This window comes from Engystomops pustulosus, chromosome 11 (genome assembly GCF_040894005.1).
Source record: "Engystomops pustulosus chromosome 11, aEngPut4.maternal, whole genome shotgun sequence".
In the NCBI taxonomy this organism is placed as follows: Eukaryota; Metazoa; Chordata; class Amphibia; order Anura; family Leptodactylidae; genus Engystomops; species Engystomops pustulosus.
In genome coordinates this window covers 89,662,199-89,686,291 of record NC_092421.1, presented here as the reverse complement: position 1 = coordinate 89,686,291, position 24,093 = coordinate 89,662,199, and the positions used below count along the sequence as shown (strand labels likewise).

Below are 24,093 nucleotides of genomic sequence, written 5' to 3'. Positions count from 1 at the left end.
CACAGAAGGCTGAGGGGGTCACAGAAGGCTGAGGGGTCACAGAAGGCTGAGGGGTCACAGAAGGCTGAGGGGTCACAGAAGACTGAGGGTCACAGAAGACTGAGGGGTGACAGAAGACTGAGGGGTGACAGAAGACTGAGGGGTGACAGAAGACTGAGGGTCACAGAAGGCTGAGGGGGTCACAGAAGGCTGAGGGGTCACAGAAGGCTGAGGGGTCACAGAAGGCTGAGGGGTCACAGAAGACTGAGGGTCACAGAAGACTGAGGGGTGACAGAAGACTGAGGGGTGACAGAAGACTGAGGGGTGACAGAAGACTGAGGGGTGACAGAAGACTGAGGGTCACAGAAGGCTGAGGGGTCACAGAAGGCTGAGGGGGTCACAGAAGACTGAGGGGTCACAGAAGGCTGAGGGGTCACAGAAGGCTGAGGGGTCACAGAAGACTGAGGGGTCACAGAAGACTGAGGGGTCACAGAAGGCTGAGGGGTCACAGAAGACTGAGGGGACACAGAAGGCTGAGGGGTCACAGAAGACTGAGGGGTCACAGAAGACTGAGGGGACACAGAAGACTGAGGGGTCACAGAAGACTGAGGGGTCACAGAAGACTGAGGGGACACAGAAGACTGAGGGGTCACAGAAGACTGAGGGGTCACAGAAGACTGAGGGGTCACAGAAGACTGAGGGGTCACAGAAGACTGAGGGGTCACAGAAGGCTGAGGGGTCACAGAAGACTGAGGGGTCACAGAAGACTGAGGGGTCACAGAAGGCTGAGGGGTCACAGAAGGCTGAGGGGTCACAGAAGGCAGAGGGTCAGCTGAGGGACCCAGTGCAATGTCTGTGCCAGACCCCCAACTACAATGTATGGTTTATGGTACTAGTCTTCTCATATGGGAAAGTGAAACCTTCTGGGCCCCATAATCCTCTTGGGCCCGGGTGCGACCACGCCCTCTGCATCCCCTCAAGTTACCCCCGGGAGGATGTAACAGGGTCATTGTATTCATCTGTCAGGTCACAGTCACCTCTGTGATGTACAGCAGTAACGCTGAGGAGTCCTGATTGGCTGGGATGCTAGTGAGGAGAGCTCAGCCTTATGGGAAGTGAGGGAAGCTGCTCTGACCCCAGTGCTGAGGTCACAACCAGGAAGTCCCGCCTACTTCTGCAGAATCTACATATTAGCTGATAATTATATTAGGTTGGTTGTAGGAAGAAGCCGTCAGCGTGATACAGCTATTGCTGGGATTCTTTCTCCAGTTTGGCTAAAACTATTTTTGACAAGGCAACTTCGGGGGTTGGGTATAATCAGACAGCTGCGTGCTGCCCCGGCCTGGACCCTGAACCAGCACCGGCCCAGAGGGGGGAGGGGAGAGCGCTGATGACACCATGTGCTCCCCATGTGACCAGGAGCCCGCTAGGAGGTCCGCCAGAGTTCACTTCCCGGTGCATGTGAGTTTTTTTAAATTCTGCGGTTTTTCCAAATCCATCAAGCTGTCCGACGACCACGCCCCCCGATTTCTGTCGCGTGAAAGCCGGTGCCGATGCGACACAATCCGATCGCACGCGCCAAAATCTCGGGGCAATCGCCGCAAAATGGAAATATTTGGGAAACCTGACGAAAGTGCGGCGTTCAGACCCTTAGTAAATGAGCCCCATTATTTTGGGCTCTGAATGAGCCCTAAGGCTGCATTCACACTACAGTATGGGGGATGTATATACGGCCGATATACGTCCCCCATACACTTCTATGGGCTGACGGCCCTGTATGGGAGCGGTACACGTGCGGCACACGTGCGGACATGTCCTATGTTTTCCCGTATTACGGCGCCGCGGCCACACATTGCTATGGAGGGGGGGGGAGATGAGCGGCGCTCACCTCTTCCTCCTCTCCCCGGCCCCGCGCTGCCGTGTGCCCGCCGTGCTACGGTGCGGCAGGTCACGGCAGTGTGCATGCAGCCTTATGCTGTAAAGTATCATTCTGAATAGTATTTATACAAATCCAGATATTTAGATTTTATACTTGACCCTTGGAAAGAGCAGTGAAGCTCCACCCCTCGGTAAGACATGTGACCAAACAGCTCAGCTCCCACAATGCACTGCCTGCAGAACCGGCAACAATGACAACTCCGAATGTCTCCCCCACACATCAGGAGATCCAAGCGATTGTCCGGGGACCCCTCATCTATGGGGGGACGCGCTGTAACCTCTCCCCGGGGGTCCAGCTGTCAGGGTAACGGTCAGAGAGAATTCATTAGAATTGCCCGTATTTTATGTGAGACGTTTGTCTCATGAGTTGAGTTCATTCGTTGTACAATAGATTGTGGAGTTTCTCTCATCGGAGTCTCCTAGAACCTTCCGTACGATTAGTCATAGACTCAGGGAAGAAATACATCAGTGACCCCAAGAACAAAAAGCAAAGAGATTATCACAAGCTCAACCATCCCCCCGGCGCCTGGTGATGGGGGTCCTTGTAGTGTGGCCCCCAGAAGATATTTACCATCTCATGTTTCCCGCTGCGTCTTCTGTTTCCTTTACTTATGGTTCAACAATCATTCTGTGCCTAATATTTAGTGTTTTTAGTGCGCAGTTTACAGGGACGACCTATCAGAGCTGTGTGGGATCTAGAACCTAATGCTCAGGCACCTTCTCATGTAGGAAGAATACAAAGCAATAGCACTGGTCCTTATGCAGCACTTATCATTTCCTATAGGCACTGGTCAACCTTCCAAGGTCGGGGGATGAGCAGCTCGGGAAGTTTATGTCCATACAATGTATCTGTGCTCCCATCTTTGTGTCTCATATCCTTTAGTAGGTCATTTCTCCATCTGAAGCTTCCGCCATCTTCTGATGGATGACGTGCGCTGTCATGATATTTTTCTCTGTCTTCCCTCAGGAGACGTTCTTCAGGGATTCCACGTCAGGCACCAGAAGTGTTATGAGCTCTCTAACAGAGAGTGACTGCAATTATCACAAGACTGCGCCCAAGTCCCCAGGAGATACCAGGGATCAGCGCGGCTAAACCAGAGACTGCGAGGAGAGCAACGTATTCCAAAAAGTCTCTTCCTACCCAACATGGAGAACTGTGTGGCCATGGCGACGATAGGGTAGAGACAGGGTCAGACAGTAGAGCTGGTTCCATCCCTGTAAATGTGCACCCTAGCGGGGGACATGAGAGACATTTGAGGGTCTGATAGGACTTGGGGAGAGAAGAGGGTGGAAGGGTGAATGGTGGAAGGGATCGGCAACGTTACAGGTTCGATGACACCAAGTGTAAAGCCGGAACATTTTGATAAAACTTTGGAGTGAAGGCAGTGGGAAAGGCGAGCAGCAAGGTTGTCAGTGGGGGTGCAGGAGTTTTGGGAGGGAAAGGTGCGTGTAGTCAGTGGTGGAGAAGGTTGTGAACATTGTCCGAGTCTAAGACCAGAGAGTAGATCTAGAGGAAGGTCAAAGGGGACAGAAATGTGGCAGACGGCAACGGTTGGAAAGAGATTTGGTAACTTGTAGAGTCACTTGTCTCAGATTTTAAGAACTTTTGAGAAGTGAGACAGGACTTTGAGGAACAGTTGGCGCTTGAGGGATTTGATCTTCCTAGAACCAGGAAAACAAACAAAAAAATCACCAATATCGTCAAGAACCATTGCCCAAAAAATGCCACGGACCCCTGACCAGGATGAGGCGGATGAGCTGTATCAGAACAACTCTGTGTCCTGGCTGGCATGTGGTGCCCTCTCGTTGCTTGCCAATGCCTGGAGCATCCTCAGTTTGGCCAGCCGTGGTGGGAGCGGGCAGCGCCCTCGCCCTCTGGAACTGCTCCTGTGTTTGCTGGCAGGAACTCACCTACTCATGGCCGCCGTGCCCCTATCACTGTTTTCGGTGGTGCAGCTGAGAAGAAGACATTCTCCTGGTTATGAATGGAATGAGGGTCTGTGCAAGGTTTTTGTGTCCACGTATTACACGCTTGCACTGTCCACGTGCCTGACTGTGGCCTGCCTCTCCTACCACCGGATGTGGATGGTGCGCTGGCCCGTTAGCTACAGATTGGGTGGTGCCCGGAGACAGGCGCTGCAGGGTGCTCTGGGAATCTGGGCAGCTTCTTTTGTGCTCTCCACGTTGCCATCCATCGGGTGGCATGACAATGCTCGCAGGTTCTACACACGTGGCTGCCACTTCCTGGCTAGTCGGATTGGACTGGGCTTTGGGCTTTGCTTCCAACTGCTCTTGTTGGGTGGGGTGGGCACGGGTCTCGGATGTCTGGGAGTGACTATCTACCACGCTTGCTGCTGCCCTGCCTCGGCAAACAGAGGAAGTGCGGGGGACGGAGGAGCTGAGGGGATCCTGGAGGTACCGGCCATCGTAGTACAGGACGCTCAGGGAAAGAGACGCTCATCACTGGATGGCTCCGAGTCCCCGAGGACGGCAGCGCAGGTCACCGGACTGGTCGGGGGCATCGTGCTTCTCTATGACGCGCTTACTGGGCTTCCCATACTGGTGAGATGGGGCAGATTGGGTTTCAGATTGTTATCCTGTTTTTCTGCTCCTTTAGGTTCTTCAAGGGAACCTGTCAGCAGGTGTGACCATGTAGACTACAGCCAGTGTTAGGTATTGTCAGGGTCAGATGTGTAATTCTACTGTAATATAATCGTTGTGTATGTCGTTAGTAGCAGCAGGGCTGTCATATATATAGATTTATATTCCAGGATTGTAGCTTCTCTTAGTCCGCTGGGGGCGTGTCCTCACACTGCTGTGCTCTATGCTCTGTGCAGCAATTGTTATGGATAGTCCCTGGAGAAATGTGTGATCATACCTTTATACAGTTAGTAGCAGCAGGACTGTGAAATGTTTGGATTTGTATTCCAGAATTGTAGCTTCTCCAAGTGCACAGGGGGCATGTCCTCACACTGCTGTGCTCTGTGCTCTCTGCAGCCAGTGTTATGTATTGTCCCTGGAGAGATGTGTAATCAGACCTCACACTGCTGTGCTCTGTGCTCCCTGCAGCCAGTGTTATGTATTGTCCCTGGAGAGATGTGTAATCAGACCTCACACTGCTGTGCTCTGTGCTCTCTGCAGCCAGTGTTATGTATTGTCCCTGGAGAGATGTGTAATCAGACCTCACACTGCTGTGCTCTGTGCTCCCTGCAGCCAGTGTTATGTATTGTCCCTGGAGAGATGTGTAATCAGACCTCACACTGCTGTGCTCTGTGCTCTCTGCAGCCAGTGTTATGTATTGTCCCTGGAGAGATGTGTAATCAGACCTCACACTGCTGTGCTCTGTGCTCTCTGCAGCCAGTGTTATGTATTGTCCCTGGAGAGATGTGTAATCAGACCTCACACTGCTGTGCTCTGTGCTCTCTGCAGCCAGTGCTATGTATTGTCCCTGGAGAGATGTGTAATCAGACCTCACACTGCTGTGCTCTGTGCTCTCTGCAGCCAGTGTTATGTACTGTCCCTGGAGAGATGTGTAATCAGACCTCACACTGCTGTGCTCTGTGCTCTCTGCAGCCAGTGTTATGTACTCTCCCTGGAGAGATGTGTAATCAGACCTCACACTGCTGTGCTCTGTGCTCTCTGCAGCCAGTGTTATGTATTGTCCCTGGAGAGATGTGTAATCAGACCTCACACTGCTGTGCTCTGTCCTCTCTGCAGCCAGTGTTAGGTACTGTCCCTGGAGAGATGTGTAATCAGACCTCACACTGCTGTGCTCTGTCCTCTCTGCAGCCAGTGTTATGTATTGTCCCTGGAGAGATGTGTAATCAGACCTCACACTGCTGTGCTCTGTGCTCTCTGCAGCCAGTGTTATGTATTGTCCCTGGAGAGATGTGTAATCAGACCTCACACTGCTGTGCTCTGTGCTCTCTGCAGCCAGTGTTATGTATTGTCCCTGGAGAGATGTGTAATCAGACCTCACACTGCTGTGCTCTGTGCTCTCTGCAGCCAGTGTTATGTATTGTCCCTGGAGAGATGTGTAATCAGACCTCACACTGCTGTGCTCTGTGCTCTCTGCAGCCAGTGTTATGTATTGTCCCTGGAGAGATGTGTAATCAGACCTCACACTGCTGTGCTCTGTGCAGCCAGTGTTATGTACGGTCCCTGGAGAGATGTGTAATCAGACCTCACACTGCTGTGCTCTGTGCTCTCTGCAGCCAGTGTTATGTATTGTCCCTGGAGAGATGTGTAATCAGACCTCACCCTGCTGTGCTCTGTGCTCAGTGCAGCCAGTGCTATGTATTGGCTCTGAAGAGATGTGTAATCAGACCTCACACTGCTGTGCTCTGTGCTCTCTGCAGCCAGTGTTATGTATTGTCCCTGGAGAGATGTGTAATCAGACCTCACACTGCTGTGCTCTGTGCTCTCTGCAGCCAGTGTTATGTATTGTCCCTGGAGAGATGTGTAATCAGACCTCACACTGCTGTGCTCTGTGCTCTCTGCAGCCAGTGTTATGTATTGTCCCTGGAGAGATGTGTAATCAGACCTCACACTGCTGTGCTCTGTGCTCTCTGCAGCCAGTGTTATGTATTGTCCCTGGAGAGATGTGTAATCAGACCTCACACTGCTGTGCTCTGTCCTCTCTGCAGCCAGTGTTAGGTACTGTCCCTGGAGAGATGTGTAATCAGACCTCACACTGCTGTGCTCTGTGCTCTCTGCAGCCAGTGTTAGGTACTGTCCCTGGAGAGATGTGTAATCAGACCTCACACTGCTGTGCTCTGTGCTCTCTGCAGCCAGTGTTATGTATTGTCCCTGGAGAGATGTGTAATCAGACCTCACACTGCTGTGCTCTGTGCTCTCTGCAGCCAGTGTTATGTATTGTACCTGGAGAGATGTGTAATCAGACCTCACACTGCTGTGCTCTGTGCTCTCTGCAGCCAGTGTTATGTATTGTCCCTGGAGAGATGAGTGATCAGACCTCACACTGCTGTGCTCTGTGCTCTCTGCAGCCAGTGTTATGTACTGTCCCTGGAGAGATGTGTAATCAGACCTCACACTGCTGTGCTCTGTGCTCTCTGCAGCCAGTGTTATGTATTGTCCCTGGAGAGATGTGTAATCAGACCTCACACTGCTGTGCTCTGTGCTCTCTGCAGCCAGTGTTATGTATTGTCCCTGGAGAGATGTGTAATCAGACCTCACACTGCTGTGCTCTGAGCAGCCAGTGTTATGTATTGTCCCTGGAGAGATGTGTAATCAGACCTCACACTGCTGTGCTCTGTGCTCTCTGCAGCCAGTGTTATGTATTGTACCTGGAGAGATGTGTAATCAGACCTCACACTGCTGTGCTCTGTGCTCTCTGCAGCCAGTGTTATGTATTGTCCCTGGAGAGATGTGTAATCAGACCTCACACTGCTGTGCTCTGTGCTCTCTGCAGCCAGTGTTATGTATTGTCCCTGGAGAGATGAGTGATCAGACCTCACACTGCTGTGCTCTGTGCAGCCAGTGTTATGTACGGTCCCTGAAGAGATGTGTAATCAGACCTCACACTGCTGTGCTCTGTGCTCTGAGCAGCCAGTGTTATGTATTGTCCCTGGAGAGATGTGTAATCAGACCTCACACTGCTGTGCTCTGTGCTCTCTGCAGCCAGTGTTATGTACTGTCCCTGGAAAGATGTGTAATCAGACCTCACACTGCTGTGTTCAGTGATCTCTGCAGCCAGTGTGATGTATTGTCCCTGGAGAGATGTGTAATCAGACCTCACACTGCTGTGCTCTCTGCAGCCAGTGTTATGTATTGTCCCTGGAGAGATGTGTAATCAGACCTCACACTGCTGTGCTCTGTCCTCTCTGCAGCCAGTGTTATGTATTGTCCCTGGAGAGATGTGTAATCAGACCTCACACTGCTGTGCTCTGTGCTCTCTGCAGCCAGTGTTATGTATTGTCCCTGGAGAGATGTGTAATCAGACCTCACACTGCTGTGCTCTGTGCTCTCTGCAGCCAGTGTTATGTATTGTCCCTGGAGAGATGTGTAATCAGACCTCACACTGCTGTGCTCTGAGCAGCCAGTGTTATGTATTGTCCCTGGAGAGATGTGTAATCAGACCTCACACTGCTGTGCTCTGTGCTCTCTGCAGCCAGTGTTATGTATTATCCCTGGAGAGATGTGTAATCAGACCTCACACTGCTGTGCTCTGTCCTCTCTGCAGCCAGTGTTATGTACTGTCCCTGGAGAGATGTGTAATCAGACCTCACACTGCTGTGCTCTGTGCTCTCTGCAGCCAGTGTTATGTACTGTCCCTGGAGAGATGTGTAATCAGACCTCACACTACTGTGTCCTGTGCTCTCTGCAGCCAGTGTTATGTATTGTCCCTGGAGAGATGTGTAATCAGACCTCACACTGCTGTGCTCTGTGCTCAGTGCAGCCAGTGCTATGTATTGGCTCTGAAGAGATGTGTAATCAGACCTCACACTGCTGTGCTCTGTGCTCTCTGCAGCCAGTGTTATGTATTGTCCCTGGAGAGATGTGTAATCAGACCTCACACTGCTGTGCTCTGTGCTCTCTGCAGCCAGTGTTATGTATTGTCCCTGGAGAGATGTGTAATCAGACCTCACACTGCTGTGCTCTGTGCTCTCTGCAGCCAGTGTTATGTATTGTCCCTGGAGAGATGTGTAATCAGACCTCACACTGCTGTGCTCTGTGCTCTCTGCAGCCAGTGTTATGTAATATCCCTGGAGAGATGTGTAATCAGACCTCACACTGCTGTGCTCTGTGCTCTCTGCAGCCAGTGTTATGTAATATCCCTGGAGAGATGTGTAATCAGACCTCACACTGCTGTGCTCTGTGCTCTCTGCAGCCAGTGTTATGTATTGTCCCTGGAGAGATGTGTAATCAGACCTCACACTGCTGTGCTCTGTGCTCTCTGCAGCCAGTGTTATGTATTGTCCCTGGAGAGATGTGTAATCAGACCTCACACTGCTGTGCTCTGTGCTCTCTGCAGCCAGTGTTATGTATTGTCCCTGGAGAGATGTGTAATCAGACCTCACACTGCTGTGCTCTGTCCTCTCTGCAGCCAGTGTTAGGTACTGTCTCTGGAGAGATGTGTAATCAGACCTCACACTGCTGTGCTCTGTGCTCTCTGCAGCCAGTGTTAGGTACTGTCCCTGGAGAGATGTGTAATCAGACCTCACACTGCTGTGCTCTGTGCTCTCTGCAGCCAGTGTTATGTATTGTCCCTGGAGAGATGTGTAATCAGACCTCACACTGCTGTGCTCTGTGCTCTCTGCAGCCAGTGTTATGTATTGTACCTGGAGAGATGTGTAATCAGACCTCACACTGCTGTGCTCTGTGCTCTCTGCAGCCAGTGTTATGTATTGTCCCTGGAGAGATGTGTAATCAGACCTCACACTGCTGTGCTCTGTGCTCTCTGCAGCCAGTGTTATGTATTGTCCCTGGAGAGATGAGTGATCAGACCTCACACTGCTGTGCTCTCTGCAGCCAGTGTTATGTATTGTCCCTGGAGAGATGTGTAATCAGACCTCACACTGCTGTGCCCTGTGCTCTCTGCAGCCAGTGTTATGTATTGTCCCTGGAGAGATGTGTAATCAGACCTCACACTGCTGTGCTCTGTGCTCTCTGCAGCCAGTGTTATGTACTCTCCCTGGAGAGATGTGTAATCAGACCTCACACTGCTGTGCTCTGTGCTCTCTGCAGCCAGTGTTATGTATTGTCCCTGGAGAGACGTGTAATCAGACCTCACACTGCTGTGCTCTGTGCTCTCTGCAGCCAGTGTTATGTATTGTCCCTGGAGAGATGTGTAATCAGACCTCACACTGCTGTGCTCTGTGCTCTCTGCAGCCAGTGTTATGTATTGTCCCTGGAGGGATGTGTAATCAGACCTCACACTGCTGTGCTCTGTGCTCTCTGCAGCTAGTGTTATGTACTGTCCCTGGAGAGATGTGTAATCAGACCTCACACTGCTGTGCTCTGTGCTCTCTGCAGCCAGTGTTATGTACTGTCCCTGGAGAGATGTGTAATCAGACCTCACACTGCTGTGCTCTGTGCTCTCTGCAGCCAGTGTTATGAATTGTCCCTGGAGAGATGTGTAATCAGACCTCACACTGCTGTGCCCTGTGCTCTCTGCAGCCAGTGTTATGTATTGTCCCTGGAGAGATGTGTAATCAGACCTCACACTGCTGTGCTCTGTGCTCTCTGCAGCCAGTGTTATGTACTCTCCCTGGAGAGATGTGTAATCAGACCTCACACTGCTGTGCTCTGTGCTCTCTGCAGCCAGTGTTATGTATTGTCCCTGGAGAGACGTGTAATCAGACCTCACACTGCTGTGCTCTGTGCTCTCTGCAGCCAGTGTTATGTATTGTCCCTGGAGAGACGTGTAATCAGACCTCACACTGCTGTGCTCTGTGCTCTCTGCAGCCAGTGTTATGTATTGTCCCTGGAGAGACGTGTAATCAGACCCTTGTGTATGTTGTTAGTAGCAGCGAGTTTCTGGAAAAAACGTCTTTTTTCCCATACTTCCCATTTCCTGGAACAAGATAAAGGAAATTACCTCACTGGCGCCCCCTATAGCTCTATATCCTCTACACACCTCACTGGCGCCCCCTATAGCTCTATATCCTCTACACACCTCACTGGCGCCCCCTATAGCTCTATATCCTCTACACACCTCACTGGCGCCCCCTATAGCTCTATATCCTCTACACACCTCACTGGCGCCTCCTATAGCTCTATATCCTCTACACACCTCACTGGCGCCTCCTATAGCTCTATATCCTCTACACACCTCACTGGCGCCCCCTATAGCTCTATATCCTCTACACACCTCACTGGCGCCCCCTATAGCTCTATATCCTCTACACACCTCACTGGCGCCCCCTATAGCTCTATATCCTCTACACACCGCACTGGCGCCTCCTATAGCTCTATATCCTCTACACACCTCACTGGCGCCCCCTATAGCTCTATATCCTCTACACACCTCACTGGCGCCCCCTATAGCTCTATATCCTCTACACACCTCACTGGCGCCCCCTATAGCTCTATATCCTCTACACACCTCACTGGCGCCTCCTTTAGCTCTATACCCTCTACACACCTCACTGGCGCCCCCTATAGCTCTATATCCTATACACACCTCACTGGCGCCCCCTATAGCTCTATATCCTCTACACACCTCACTGGCGCCCCCTATAGCTCTATATCCTCTACACACCTCACTGGCGCCCCCTATAGCTCTATATCCTCTACACACCTCACTGGCGCCTCCTATAGCTCTATTTCCTCTACACACCTCACTGGCGCCCCCTATAGCTCTATATCCTCTACACACCTCACTGGCGCCTCCTATAGCTCTATACCCTCTACACACCTCACTGGCGCCCCCTATAGCTCTATATCCTCTACACACCTCACTGGCGCCCCCTATAGCTCTATATCCTCTACACACCTCACTGGCGCCTCCTATAGCTCTATTTCCTCTACACACCTCACTGGCGCCCCCTATAGCTCTATACCCTCTACACACCTCACTGGCGCCCCCTATAGCTCTATATCCTCTACACACCTCACTGGCGCCTCCTATAGCTCTATACCCTCTACACACCTCACTGGCGCCCCCTATAGCTCTATATCCTCTACACACCTCACTGGCGCCCCCTATAGCTCTATGTCCTCTACACACCTCACTGGCGCCTCCTATAGCTCTATATCCTCTACACACCTCACTGGCGCCCCCTATAGCTCTATACCCTCTACACACCTCACTGGCGCCCCCTATAGCTCTATATCCTCTACACACCTCACTGGCGCCCCCTATAGCTCTATATCCTCTACACACCTCACTGGCGCCCCCTATAGCTCTATATCCTCTACACACCTCACTGGCGCCCCCTATAGCTCTATATCCTCTACACACCTCACTGGCGCCCCCTATAGCTCTATATCCTCTACACACCTCACTGGCGCCCCCTATAGCTCTATATCCTCTACACACCTCACTGGCGCCCCCTATAGCTCTATATCCTCTACACACCTCACTGGCGCCTCCTATAGCTATATATCCTCTACACACCTCACTGGCGCCCCCTATAGCTCTATATCCTCTACACACCTCACTGGCGCCCCCTATAGCTCTATATCCTCTACACACCTCACTGGCGCCTCCTATAGCTCTATATCCTCTACACACCTCACTGGCGCCCCCTATAGCTCTATATCCTCTACACACCTCACTGGCGCCCCCTATAGCTCTACATCCTCTACACACCTCACTGGCGCCCCCTATAGCTCTATATCCTCTACACACCTCACTGGCGCCCCCTATAGCTCTACATCCTCTACACACCTCACTGGCGCCCCCTATAGCTCTATATCCTCTACACACCTCACTGGCGCCTCCTATAGCTCTATATCCTCTACACACCTCACTGGCGCCTCCTATAGCTCTATATCCTCTACACACCTCACTGGCGCCCCCTATAGCTCTATATCCTCTACACACCTCACTGGCGCCCCCTATAGCTCTATATCCTCTACACACCTCACTGGCGCCTCCTTTAGCTCTATACCCTCTACACACCTACCTGGCGCCCCCTATAGCTCTATATCCTATACACACCTCACTGGCGCCCCCTATAGCTCTATATCCTCTACACACCTCACTGGCGCCCCCTATAGCTCTATATCCTCTACACACCTCACTGGCGCCCCCTATAGCTCTATATCCTCTACACACCTCACTGGCGCCTCCTATAGCTCTATTTCCTCTACACACCTCACTGGCGCCCCCTATAGCTCTATATCCTCTACACACCTCACTGGCGCCTCCTATAGCTCTATACCCTCTACACACCTCACTGGCGCCCCCTATAGCTCTATATCCTCTACACACCTCACTGGCGCCCCCTATAGCTCTATATCCTCTACACACCTCACTGGCGCCTCCTATAGCTCTATTTCCTCTACACACCTCACTGGCGCCCCCTATAGCTCTATACCCTCTACACACCTCACTGGCGCCCCCTATAGCTCTATATCCTCTACACACCTCACTGGCGCCTCCTATAGCTCTATACCCTCTACACACCTCACTGGCGCCCCCTATAGCTCTATATCCTCTACACACCTCACTGGCGCCCCCTATAGCTCTATGTCCTCTACACACCTCACTGGCGCCTCCTATAGCTCTATATCCTCTACACACCTCACTGGCGCCCCCTATAGCTCTATACCCTCTACACACCTCACTGGCGCCCCCTATAGCTCTATATCCTCTACACACCTCACTGGCGCCCCCTATAGCTCTATATCCTCTACACACCTCACTGGCGCCCCCTATAGCTCTATATCCTCTACACACCTCACTGGCGCCCCCTATAGCTCTATATCCTCTACACACCTCACTGGCGCCCCCTATAGCTCTATATCCTCTACACACCTCACTGGCGCCCCCTATAGCTCTATATCCTCTACACACCTCACTGGCGCCCCCTATAGCTCTATATCCTCTACACACCTCACTGGCGCCTCCTATAGCTATATATCCTCTACACACCTCACTGGCGCCCCCTATAGCTCTATATCCTCTACACACCTCACTGGCGCCCCCTATAGCTCTATATCCTCTACACACCTCACTGGCGCCTCCTATAGCTCTATATCCTCTACACACCTCACTGGCGCCCCCTATAGCTCTACATCCTCTACACACCTCACTGGCGCCCCCTATAGCTCTACATCCTCTACACACCTCACTGGCGCCCCCTATAGCTCTACATCCTCTACACACCTCACTGGCGCCCCCTATAGCTCTACATCCTCTACACACCTCACTGGCGCCCCCTATAGCTCTATATCCTCTACACACCTCACTGGCGCCTCCTATAGCTCTATATCCTCTACACACCTCACTGGCGCCTCCTATAGCTCTATATCCTCTACACACCTCACTGGCGCCCCCTATAGCTCTATATCCTCTACACACCTCACTGGCGCCCCCTATAGCTCTATATCCTCTACACACCTCACTGGCGCCTCCTATAGCTCTATATCCTCTACACACCTCACTGGCGCCCCCTATAGCTCTATATCCTCTACACACCTCACTGGCGCCCCCTATAGCTCTATATCCTCTACACACCTCACTGGCGCCCCCTATAGCTCTATATCCTCTACACACCTCACTGGCGCCCCCTATAGCTCTATATCCTCTACACACCTCACTGGCGCCCCCTATAGCTCTATATCCTCTACACACCTCACTGGCGCCTCCTATAGCTCTATATCCTCTACACACATTACTGGCGCCCCCTATAGCTCTATATCCTCTACACACCTCACTGGCGCCCCCTATAGCTCTATATCCTCTACACACCTCACTGGCGCCCCCTATAGCTCTATATCCTCTACACACCTCACTGGCGCCTCCTATAGCTCTATATCCTCTACACACCTCACTGGCGCCTCCTATAGCTCTATATCCTCTACACACCTCACTGGCGCCCCCTATAGCTCTATATCCTCTACACACCTCACTGGCGCCCCCTATAGCTCTATATCCTCTACACACCTCACTGGCGCCCCCTATAGCTTTATATCCTCCACACACCTCACTGGCGCCCCCTATAGCTCTATATCCTCCACACACCTCACTGGCGCCCCCTATAGCTCTATATCCTCCACACACCTCACTGGCGCCCCCTATAGCTCTATATCCTCTACACACCTCACTGGCGCCCCCTATAGCTCTATATCCTCTACACACCTCACTGGCGCCCCCTATAGCTCTATATCCTCCACACACCTCACTGGCGCCCCCTATAGCTCTATATCCTCCACACACCTCACTGGCGCCCCCTATAGCTCTATATCCTCTACCTCGTGGCTCGTGTTCTCCTGGTTTCCACCCACTCACATCTGACAATCTGCTGCTCTGTTCCTCGCGTCTCCCATCCGTCTTCTAGGAATCGTCTTCCATCTTTCTCCAGGAAATGTCCCGGATAATTGTCCATGATCCGGTGTCACTCCGGGGCGAGAGCCGGTACTCCGTGTATGATGACTGGGAGGGGGGTCTCCAGCCCCTCGTGTAACGTATGTGTGACTACTATAAGGGACTTGGGGACCCCCATTCTTGGGATCCTCTAGGGTCCTAGAACCAGGATTGGACCCAACACTAATGAGGTCATCCCACAGTCATGTAGACATGTACCATGGTGTGAGAGCGCAGAGCCATGTATTGCCCCTGGAGAGATGTAGATGTTGTTAGTAGCTGCAGGACTGTGAATTATGAAATTTATATTGTAGCTTCTCCAAGTTCACTGGAGGTGTGTTCTCCCACTGCTGAGCTCTGTGCTCTCTGGAGCACATGTATTGTCCCTGGAGAGATGTGTAATCAGACCTCACACTGCTGTGCTCTGTGCTCTCTGCAGCCAGTGTTATGTATTGTACCTGGAGAGATGTGTAATCAGACCACACACTGCTGTGCTCTGTGCCCTCTGCAGCCAGTGTTATGTATTGTCCCTGGAGAGATGTGTAACCAGACCTCACACTGCTGTGCTCTGTGCTCTCTGCAGCCAGTGTTATGTATTATCCCTGGAGGGATGTGTAATCAGACCTCACACTGCTGTGCTCTGTGCTCTCTGCAGCCAGTGTTATGTATTGTCCCTGGAGAGATGTGTAATCAGACCTCACACCGCTGTGCTCTGTGCTCTCTGCAGCCAGTGTTATGTACTGTCCCTGGAGAGATGTGTAATCAGACCTCACACTGCTGTGCTCTGTGTGCTCTGCAGCCAGTGTTATGTATTGTCCCCGGAGAGATGTGTAATCAGACCTCACACTGCTGTGCTCTGTGCTTTCTGCAGCCAGTGTTATGAATTGTCCCTGGAGAACAGTGTAATCATACCTCACACTGCTGTGCTCTGTGCTCTCTGCAGCCAGTGTTATGTATTGTACCTGGAGAGATGTGTAATCAGACCTCACACTGCTGTGCTCTGTGCTCTCTGGAGCACATGTATTGTCCCTGGAGAGATGTGTAATCATACCTCACACTGCTGTGCTCTGTGCTCTCTGCAGCCAGTGTTATGTATTGTCCCTGGAGAGATGTGTAATCAGACCTCACACTGCTGTGCTCTGTGCTCTCTGCAGCCAGTGTTATGTATTGTCCCTGGAGAGATGTGTAATCAGACCTCACACTGCTGTGCTCTGTGCTCTCTGCAGCCAGTGTTATGTATTGTTCCTGGAGAGATGTGTAATCAGACCTCACACTGCTGTGCTCTGTGCTCTCTGCAGCCAGTGTTATGTATTGTCCCTGGAGAGATGTGTAATCAGACCTCACACTGCTGTGCTCTGTGCTCTCTGCAGCCAGTGTTATGTATTGTCCCTGGAGAGATGTGTAATCAGACCTCACACTGCTGTGCTCTGTGCTCTCTGCAGTCAGTGTTATGTACTGTCCCTGGAGAGATGTGTAATCAGACCTCACACTGCTGTGCTCTGTGCTCTCTGCAGCCAGTGTTATGTAGTGTCCCTGGAGAGATGTGTAATCAGACCTCACACTGCTGTGCTCTGTGCTCTCTGCAGCCAGTGTTATGTATTGTCCCTGGAGAGATGTGTAATCAGACCTCACACTGCTGTGCTCTGTGCTCTCTGCAGCCAGTGTTATGTACTGTCCCTGGAGAGATGTGTAATCAGACCTCACACTGCTGTGCTCTGTGCTCTCTGCAGCCAGTATTATGTATTGTCCCTGGAGAGATGTGTAATCAGACCTCACACTGCTGTGCTCTGTGCTCTCTGCAGCCAGTGTTATGTATTGTCCCTGGAGAGATGTGTAATCAGACCTCACACTGCTGTGCTCTGTGCTCTCTGCAGCCAGTGTTATGTATTGTCCCTGGAGAGATGTGTAATCATGCCTCACACTGCTGTGCTCTGTGCTCTCTGCAGCCAGTGTTATGTATTGTCCCTGGAGAGATGTGTAATCAGACCTCACACTGCTGTGCTCTGTACTCTCTGCAGCCAGTGTTATGTATTGTCCCTGGAGAGATGTGTAATCAGACCTCACACTGCTGTGCTCTGTGCTCTCTGCAGCCAGTGTTATGTACTGTCCCTGGAGAGCTGTGTAATCAGACCTCACACTGCTGTGCTCTGTGCTCTCTGCAGCCAGTGTTATGTACTGTCCCTGGAGAGATGTGTAACCAGACCTCACACTGCTGTGCTCTGTGCTCTCTGCAGCCAGTGTTATGTATTGTCCCTGGAGAGATGTGTAATCAGACCTCACACTGCTGTGCTCTGTGCTCTCTGCAGCCAGTGTTATGTATTGTCCCTGGAGAGATGTGTAATCAGACCTCACACTGCTGTGCTCTGTGCTCTCTGCAGCCAGTGTTATGTATTGTCCCTGGAGAGAGGTGTAATCAGACCTCACACTGCTGTGCTCTGTGCTCTCTGCAGCCAGTGTTATGTACTGTCCCTGGAGAGATGTGTAATCAGACCTCACACTGCTGTGCTCTGTGCTCTCTGCAGCCAGTGTTATGTACTGTCCCTGGAGAGATGTGTAATCAGACCTCACACTGCTGTGCTCTGTGCTCTCTGCAGCCAGTGTTATGTACTGTCCCTGGAGAGATGTGTAATCAGACCTCACACTGCTGTGCTCTGTGCTCTCTGCAGCCAGTGTTATGTATTGTCCCTGGAGAGATGTGTAATCAGACCTCACACTGCTGTGCTCTGTGCTCTCTGCAGCCAGTGTTATGTACTGTCCCTGGAGAGATGTGTAATCAGACCTCACACTGCTGTGCTCTGTGCTCTCTGCAGCCAGTGTTATGTATTGTCCCTGGAGAGATGTGTAATCAGACCTCACACTGCTGTGCTCTGTGCTCTCTGCAGCCAGTGTTATGTACTGTCCCTGGAGAGATGTGTAATCAGACCTCACACTGCTGTGCTCTGTGCTCTCTGCAGCCAGTGTTATGTACTGTCCCTGGAGAGATGTGTAATCAGACCTCACACTGCTGTGCTCTGTGCTCTCTGCAGCCAGTGTTATGTATTGTCCCTGGAGAGATGTGTAATCAGACCTCACACTGCTGTGCTCTGTGCTCTCTGCAGCCAGTGTTATGTACTGTCCCTGGAGAGATGTGTAATCAGACCTCACACTGCTGTGCTCTGTGCTCTCTGCAGCCAGTGTTATGTATTGTCCCTGGAGAGATGTGTAATCAGACCTCACACTGCTGTGCTCTGTGCTCTCTGCAGCCAGTGTTATGTACTGTCCCTGGAGAGATGTGTAATCAGACCTCACACTGCTGTGCTCTGTGCTCTCTGCAGCCAGTGTTATGTACTGTCCCTGGAGAGATGTGTAATCAGACCTCACACTGCTGTGCTCTGTGCTCTCTGCAGCCAGTGTTATGTATTGTCCCTGGAGAGATGTGTAATCAGACCTCACACTGCTGTGCTCTGTGCTCTCTGCAGCCAGTGTTATGTACTGTCCCTGGAGAGATGTGTAATCAGACCTCACACTGCTGTGCTCTGTGCTCTCTGCAGCCAGTGTTATGTACTGTCCCTGGAGAGATGTGTAATCAGACCTCACACTGCTGTGCTCTGTGCTCTGTCAGTTTTCCCTGGATGCTCCCTGCTTTATGTCTTTGCTCTTCTTCACATTCTCGTTAATTATTTTAACAATTAACATAATAATCTGTCTCCCTCAAGGAGCCGAGCGGCGGCAGCTGCGCCTCCTTAACCCTGCGTGTGCCACTGGCTTGTAACACAGCAGAGTATGAAGTGTCAGCGCCTCCATCACAATCACAGACATTTGACCTCAGAGACCCTCCAGGGATTGGTGGGATAATTACAGACGGCCGTCATGTGACCGCGAGGTTTGCTCTGCGCCACATTGTTAGGTCCAGACCTGGGAAATAAAGCTGCTACATTGTGTCCGAAAATCCTACATACATTGTAACAAAGCATAGCCACGCGTCGCAGATACATTGTAACAAAACATAGCCACACACCGCAGATACATTGTAATAAAACATAGCCACACGCCGCAGATACATTGTAACAAAACATAGCCACACACCGCAGATACATTGTAATAAAACATAGCCACACGCCGCAGATACATTGTAACAAAGCATAGCCACGCGTCGCAGATACATTGTAACAAAACATAGCCACACACCGCAGATACATTGTAATAAAACATAGCCACACGCCGCAGATACATTGTAACAAAACATAGCCACGCGCCGCAGATACATTGTAACAAAACATAGCCACACGCCGCAGATACATTGTAACAAAACATAGCCACGCGTCACAGATACATTGTAACAAAACATAGCCACACGCCGCAGATACATTGTAACAAAACATAGCCACACGCCGCAGATACATTGTAACAAAACATAGCCACGCGTCACAGATACATTGTAACAAAACATAGCCACACGCCGCAGATACATTGTAACAAAACATAGCCACGCGTCGCAGATACATTGTAACAAAACATAGCCACGCGTCGCAGATACATTGTAACAAAACATAGCCACGCGTCGCAGATACATTGTAACAAAACATAGCCACACGCCGCAGATACATTGTAACAAAACATAGCCACGCGCCGCAGATACATTGTAACAAAACATAGCCACGCGCCGCAGATACATTGTAACAAAACATAGCCACACGTCGCAGATACATTGTAACAAAACATAGCCACGCGTCACAGATACATTGTAACAAAACATAGCCACACGCCGCAGATACATTGTAACAAAACATAGCCACGCGTCACAGATACATTGTAACAAAACATAGCCACACGTCGCAGATACATTGTAACAAAACATAGCCACACGCCGCAGATACATTGTAACAAAACATAGCCACACGCCGCAGATACATTGTAACAAAGCATAGCCACACGCCGCAGATACATTGTAACAAAGCATAGCCACGCGTCACAGATACATTGTAACATACATGGACGAGATAAGAATATGCCTCTCGCTTCTCTTCTTGCTGCTTTTGGGGGATATTGATCGAGGCTTCTGCGCCAATGAAATTGCTAGAACTTGCGATTATTTCCCCTTTCCACCACCTGGAGCCTTCCTGTCCCTGCGCCGCGCACTTCCATATCTGAAAAGTCCACAGTTGTGTATATTTGTACGGCAGGTATGGCCCGGCGTAGAGATAAGTGCTGCGTGAGGCCGGATGCCCGGGGAGGCCGGATGCCCGGGGAGGCTGGATGCACGGGGAGGCCGGATGCACGGGGAGGCCGGATGCACGGGGAGGCCGGATGCCCGAGGAGGCCGGATGCACGGGGAGGCCGGATGCACGGAGAGGCCGGATGCCCGAGGAGGCCGGATGCCCGGGGAGGCCGGATGCACGGGGAGGCCGGATGCACGGGGAGGCCGGATGCACGGGGAGGCCGGATGCACGGGGAGGCCGGATGCACGGGGAGGCCGGATGCCCGAGGAGGCCGGATGCACGGGGAGGCCGGATGCACGGGGAGGCCGGATGCACGGGGAGGCCGGATGCACGGAGAGGCCGGATGCCCGAGGAGGCCGGATGCACGGGGAGGCCGGATGCACGGGGAGGCCGGATGCACGGGGAGGTCGGATGCACGGGGAGGCCGGATGCACGGAGAGGCCGGATGCCCGAGGAGGCCGGATGCCCGAGGAGGCCGGATGCCCGAGGAGGCCGGATGCCCGGGGAGGCCGGATGCACGGGGAGGCCGGATGCACGGGGAGGCCGGATGCACGGGGAGGCCGGATGCACGGGGAGGCCGGATGCACGGGGAGGCCGGATGCACGAAGAGGCCAGATGCACGAAGAGGCCAGATGCACGAAGAGGCCGGATGCACGGAGAGGACTGGAAGAATTTTGTGGGTTCCCCCCACCGGCGTCCATTCCCACATTGATACATAACATTGTATACACTATTTACTTTTGACCAAAACATTTTTAAGCCTTAACAAGCTACACAGGACCCTCCTCTACTGCCCCTGCCCCTCAGTATACAGATAGCCCCCCCCGCACCTGACCCCTCAGTATATAGATAGCCCCCCCCGCACCTGACCCCTCAGTATATAGATAGCCCCCCACCCCGCACCTGACCCCCTCAATATATATATAGCCCCCCAGTCCACAGTAAGTCCCCCTTAAATGTAATGTCCAGAGCGGGGCCACTACTCCCCTTCGGCTTATTCTCTTCCGTCCCAGGAGCATCACTGTCATGTCATAGTGAAAGGGTCGCACAGCGCATCCACCGCCGCATCATAGCGCGTGCGCCCGGGCTGGGGGGCATTGGACACCGTCCCACTAGACCCCCCCATAATGGCAGCTCTGAGCAGAGAGTACTGAAAGGAAACAGTATACCTGGTCTATACCATTGTCCCTGGTGGTCAGTGATGTATTTATTTTCTCTGATGGGGTTGGGGGTGATAATATGGTGTGTAGGAGGGGAGTAGTAGTCCTAGTATATAGGGATAATATCCACATTGTCCCTGGTGGTGAGGGGTGTATTCAGTGTTTTGGAAGGGAAGGGGGTTGGGATCCCATAACTTTGTGTCCTGATGGAGATGGTGGATTATGTCCCCTGCTGCCCAGTGCTTAAAGGGAGAGAGTAAGAAGTTTGGTTTGTGTCTCTATTGTGGTCCGAGGCCAAGAACCACAGAGCGGAGCAGACATCGCACGCCCCAAAATCTGCACGTTACCAGTGACGCATCTCCGTCACCCACCTGACAACCGGACTCATGATGTCAGTTACCATAGAGACCATTGATCACTAAGGGAAACGATTCGCCTAAACTCATTGGTGCAGCAGAAATAGAGAACATCGTATCCAGGTGCAGCGAGCGCCGAGCGTGCGGAGGACGGGGGCCACGCCGGGATAAGAGCCCCTACAGCGCCCCGAGAACCCCAAACCTGAGACATAGATATCATCTACAGACTCTCAGCAAGAGAAGATACATAGGGGGCAGTATTATAGTAGTTATATTCTTGTACATAGGGGGCAGTATTATAGTAGTTATATTCCTGTACATAGGGGGCAGTATTATAGTAGTTATATTCCTGTACATAGGGGGCAGTATTATAGTAGTTATATTCTTGTACATAGGGGGCAGTATTATAGTAGTTATATTCTTGTACATAGGGGGCAGTATTATAGTAGTTATATTCCTGTACATAGGGGGCAGTATTATAGTAGTTATATTCCTGTACATAGGGGGCAGTATTATAGTAGTTATATTCCTGTACATAGGGGGCAGTATTATAGTAGTTATATTCTTGTACATAGGGGGCAGTATTATAGTAGTTATATTCCTGTACATAGGGGGCAGTAATATAGTAGTTATATTCTTGTACATAGGGGGCAGTATTATAGTAGTTATATTCCTGTACATAGGGGGCAGTATTATAGTAGTTATATTCCTGTACATAGGGGGCAGTATTATAGTAGTTATATTCCTGTACATAGGGGGCAGTATTATAGTAGTTATATTCCTGTACATAGGGGGCAGTATTATAGTAGTTATATCCCTGTACATAGGGGGCAGTATTATAGTAGTTATATTCCTGTACATAGGGGGCAGTATTATAGTAGTTATATTCCTATACATAGGGGCAGTATTATAGTAGTTATATTCTTGTACATAGGGGGCAGTATTATAGTAGTTATATTCTTGTACATAGGGAGGCAGTATTATAGTAGTTATATTCCTGTACATAGGGGGCAGTATTATAGTAGTTATATTCCTGTACATAGGGGGCAGTATTATAGTAGTTATATTCTTGTACATAGGGGGCAGTATTATAGTAGTTATATTCTTGTACATAGGGGGCAGTATTATAGTAGTTATATTCCTGTACATAGGAGGCAGTATTATAGTAGTTATATTCCTGTACATAGGGGCAGTATTATAGTAGTTATATTCTTGTACATAGGGGGCAGTATTATAGTAGTTATATCCCTGTACATAGGGGGCAGTATTATAGTAGTTACATTCCTGTACATAGGGGGCAGTATTATAGTAGTTATATTCCTGTACATAGGAGGCAGTATTATAGTAGTTATATTCCTGTACATAGGGGCAGTATTATAGTAGTTATATTCCTGTACATAGGGGGCAGTATTATAGTAGTTATATTCCTGTACATAGGGGGCAGTATTATAGTAGTTATATCCCTGTACATAGGGGGCAGTATTATAGTAGTTATATTCCTGTACATAGGGGGCAGTATTATAGTAGTTATATCCTTGTACATAGGGGGCAGTATTATAGTAGTTATATCCCTGTACATAGGGGGCAGTATTATAGTAGTTATATTCCTGTACATAGGGGGCAGTATTATAGTAGTTATATCCCTGTACATAGGGGGCAGTATTATAGTAGTTATATTCCTGTACATAGGGGGCAGTATTATAGTAGTTATATTCTTGTACATAGGGGGCAGTATTATAGTAGTTATATCCCTGTACATAGGGGGCAGTATTATAGTAGTTACATTCCTGTACATAGGGGGCAGTATTATAGTAGTTATATTCCTGTACATAGGGGGCAGTATTATAGTAGTTATATCCCTGTACATAGGGGACAGTATTATAGTAGTTATATCCCTGTACATAGGGGGCAGTATTATAGTAGTTATATTCCTGTACATAGGGGGCAGTATTATAGTAGTTATATCCCTGTACATAGGGGACAGTATTATAGTAGTTATATTCCTGTACATAGGGGGCAGTATTATAGTAGTTATATCCCTGTACATAGGGGGCAGTATTATAGTAGTTATATTCCTGTACATAGGGGGCAGTATTATAGTAGTTATATCCCTGTACATAGGGGGCAGTATTATAGTAGTTATATTCCTGTACATAGGGGGCAGTATTATAGTAGTTATATCCCTGTACATAGGGGACAGTATTATAGTAGTTATATCCCTGTACATAGGGGGCAGTATTATAGTAGTTATATTCCTGTACATAGGGGGCAGTATTATAGTAGTTATATCCTTGTACATAGGGGGCAGTATTATAGTAGTTATATCCCTGTACATAGGGGGCAGTATTATAGTAGTTATATTCCTGTACATAGGGGGCAGTATTATAGTAGTTATATCCCTGTACATAGGGGGCAGTATTATAGTAGTTATATTCCTGTACATAGGGGGCAGTATTATAGTAGTT

The 24,093-nt window shown here is 50.6% G+C and overlaps 1 protein-coding gene across 3 annotated transcripts in view; it reads left to right on the top strand.

Annotated features, from left to right (window-relative positions):
- Positions 1 to 24,093, top strand: part of GPR162 (G protein-coupled receptor 162) — a 90,381-nt gene that overhangs the window by 22,152 nt on the left and 44,136 nt on the right. For 2 of the 3 annotated variants that reach the window (XM_072129855.1, XM_072129854.1), the window contains exon 2: positions 2,885 to 4,479. In XM_072129855.1, the coding sequence (XP_071985956.1) occupies positions 3,640 to 4,479 (840 nt within the window). In that variant the 5' untranslated portion in view covers positions 2,885 to 3,639. Of the gene's footprint in view, positions 1 to 2,087; positions 2,222 to 2,884; positions 4,480 to 24,093 lie in introns of those variants that run through there. The other variant, XM_072129856.1, reaches the window with a different exon arrangement.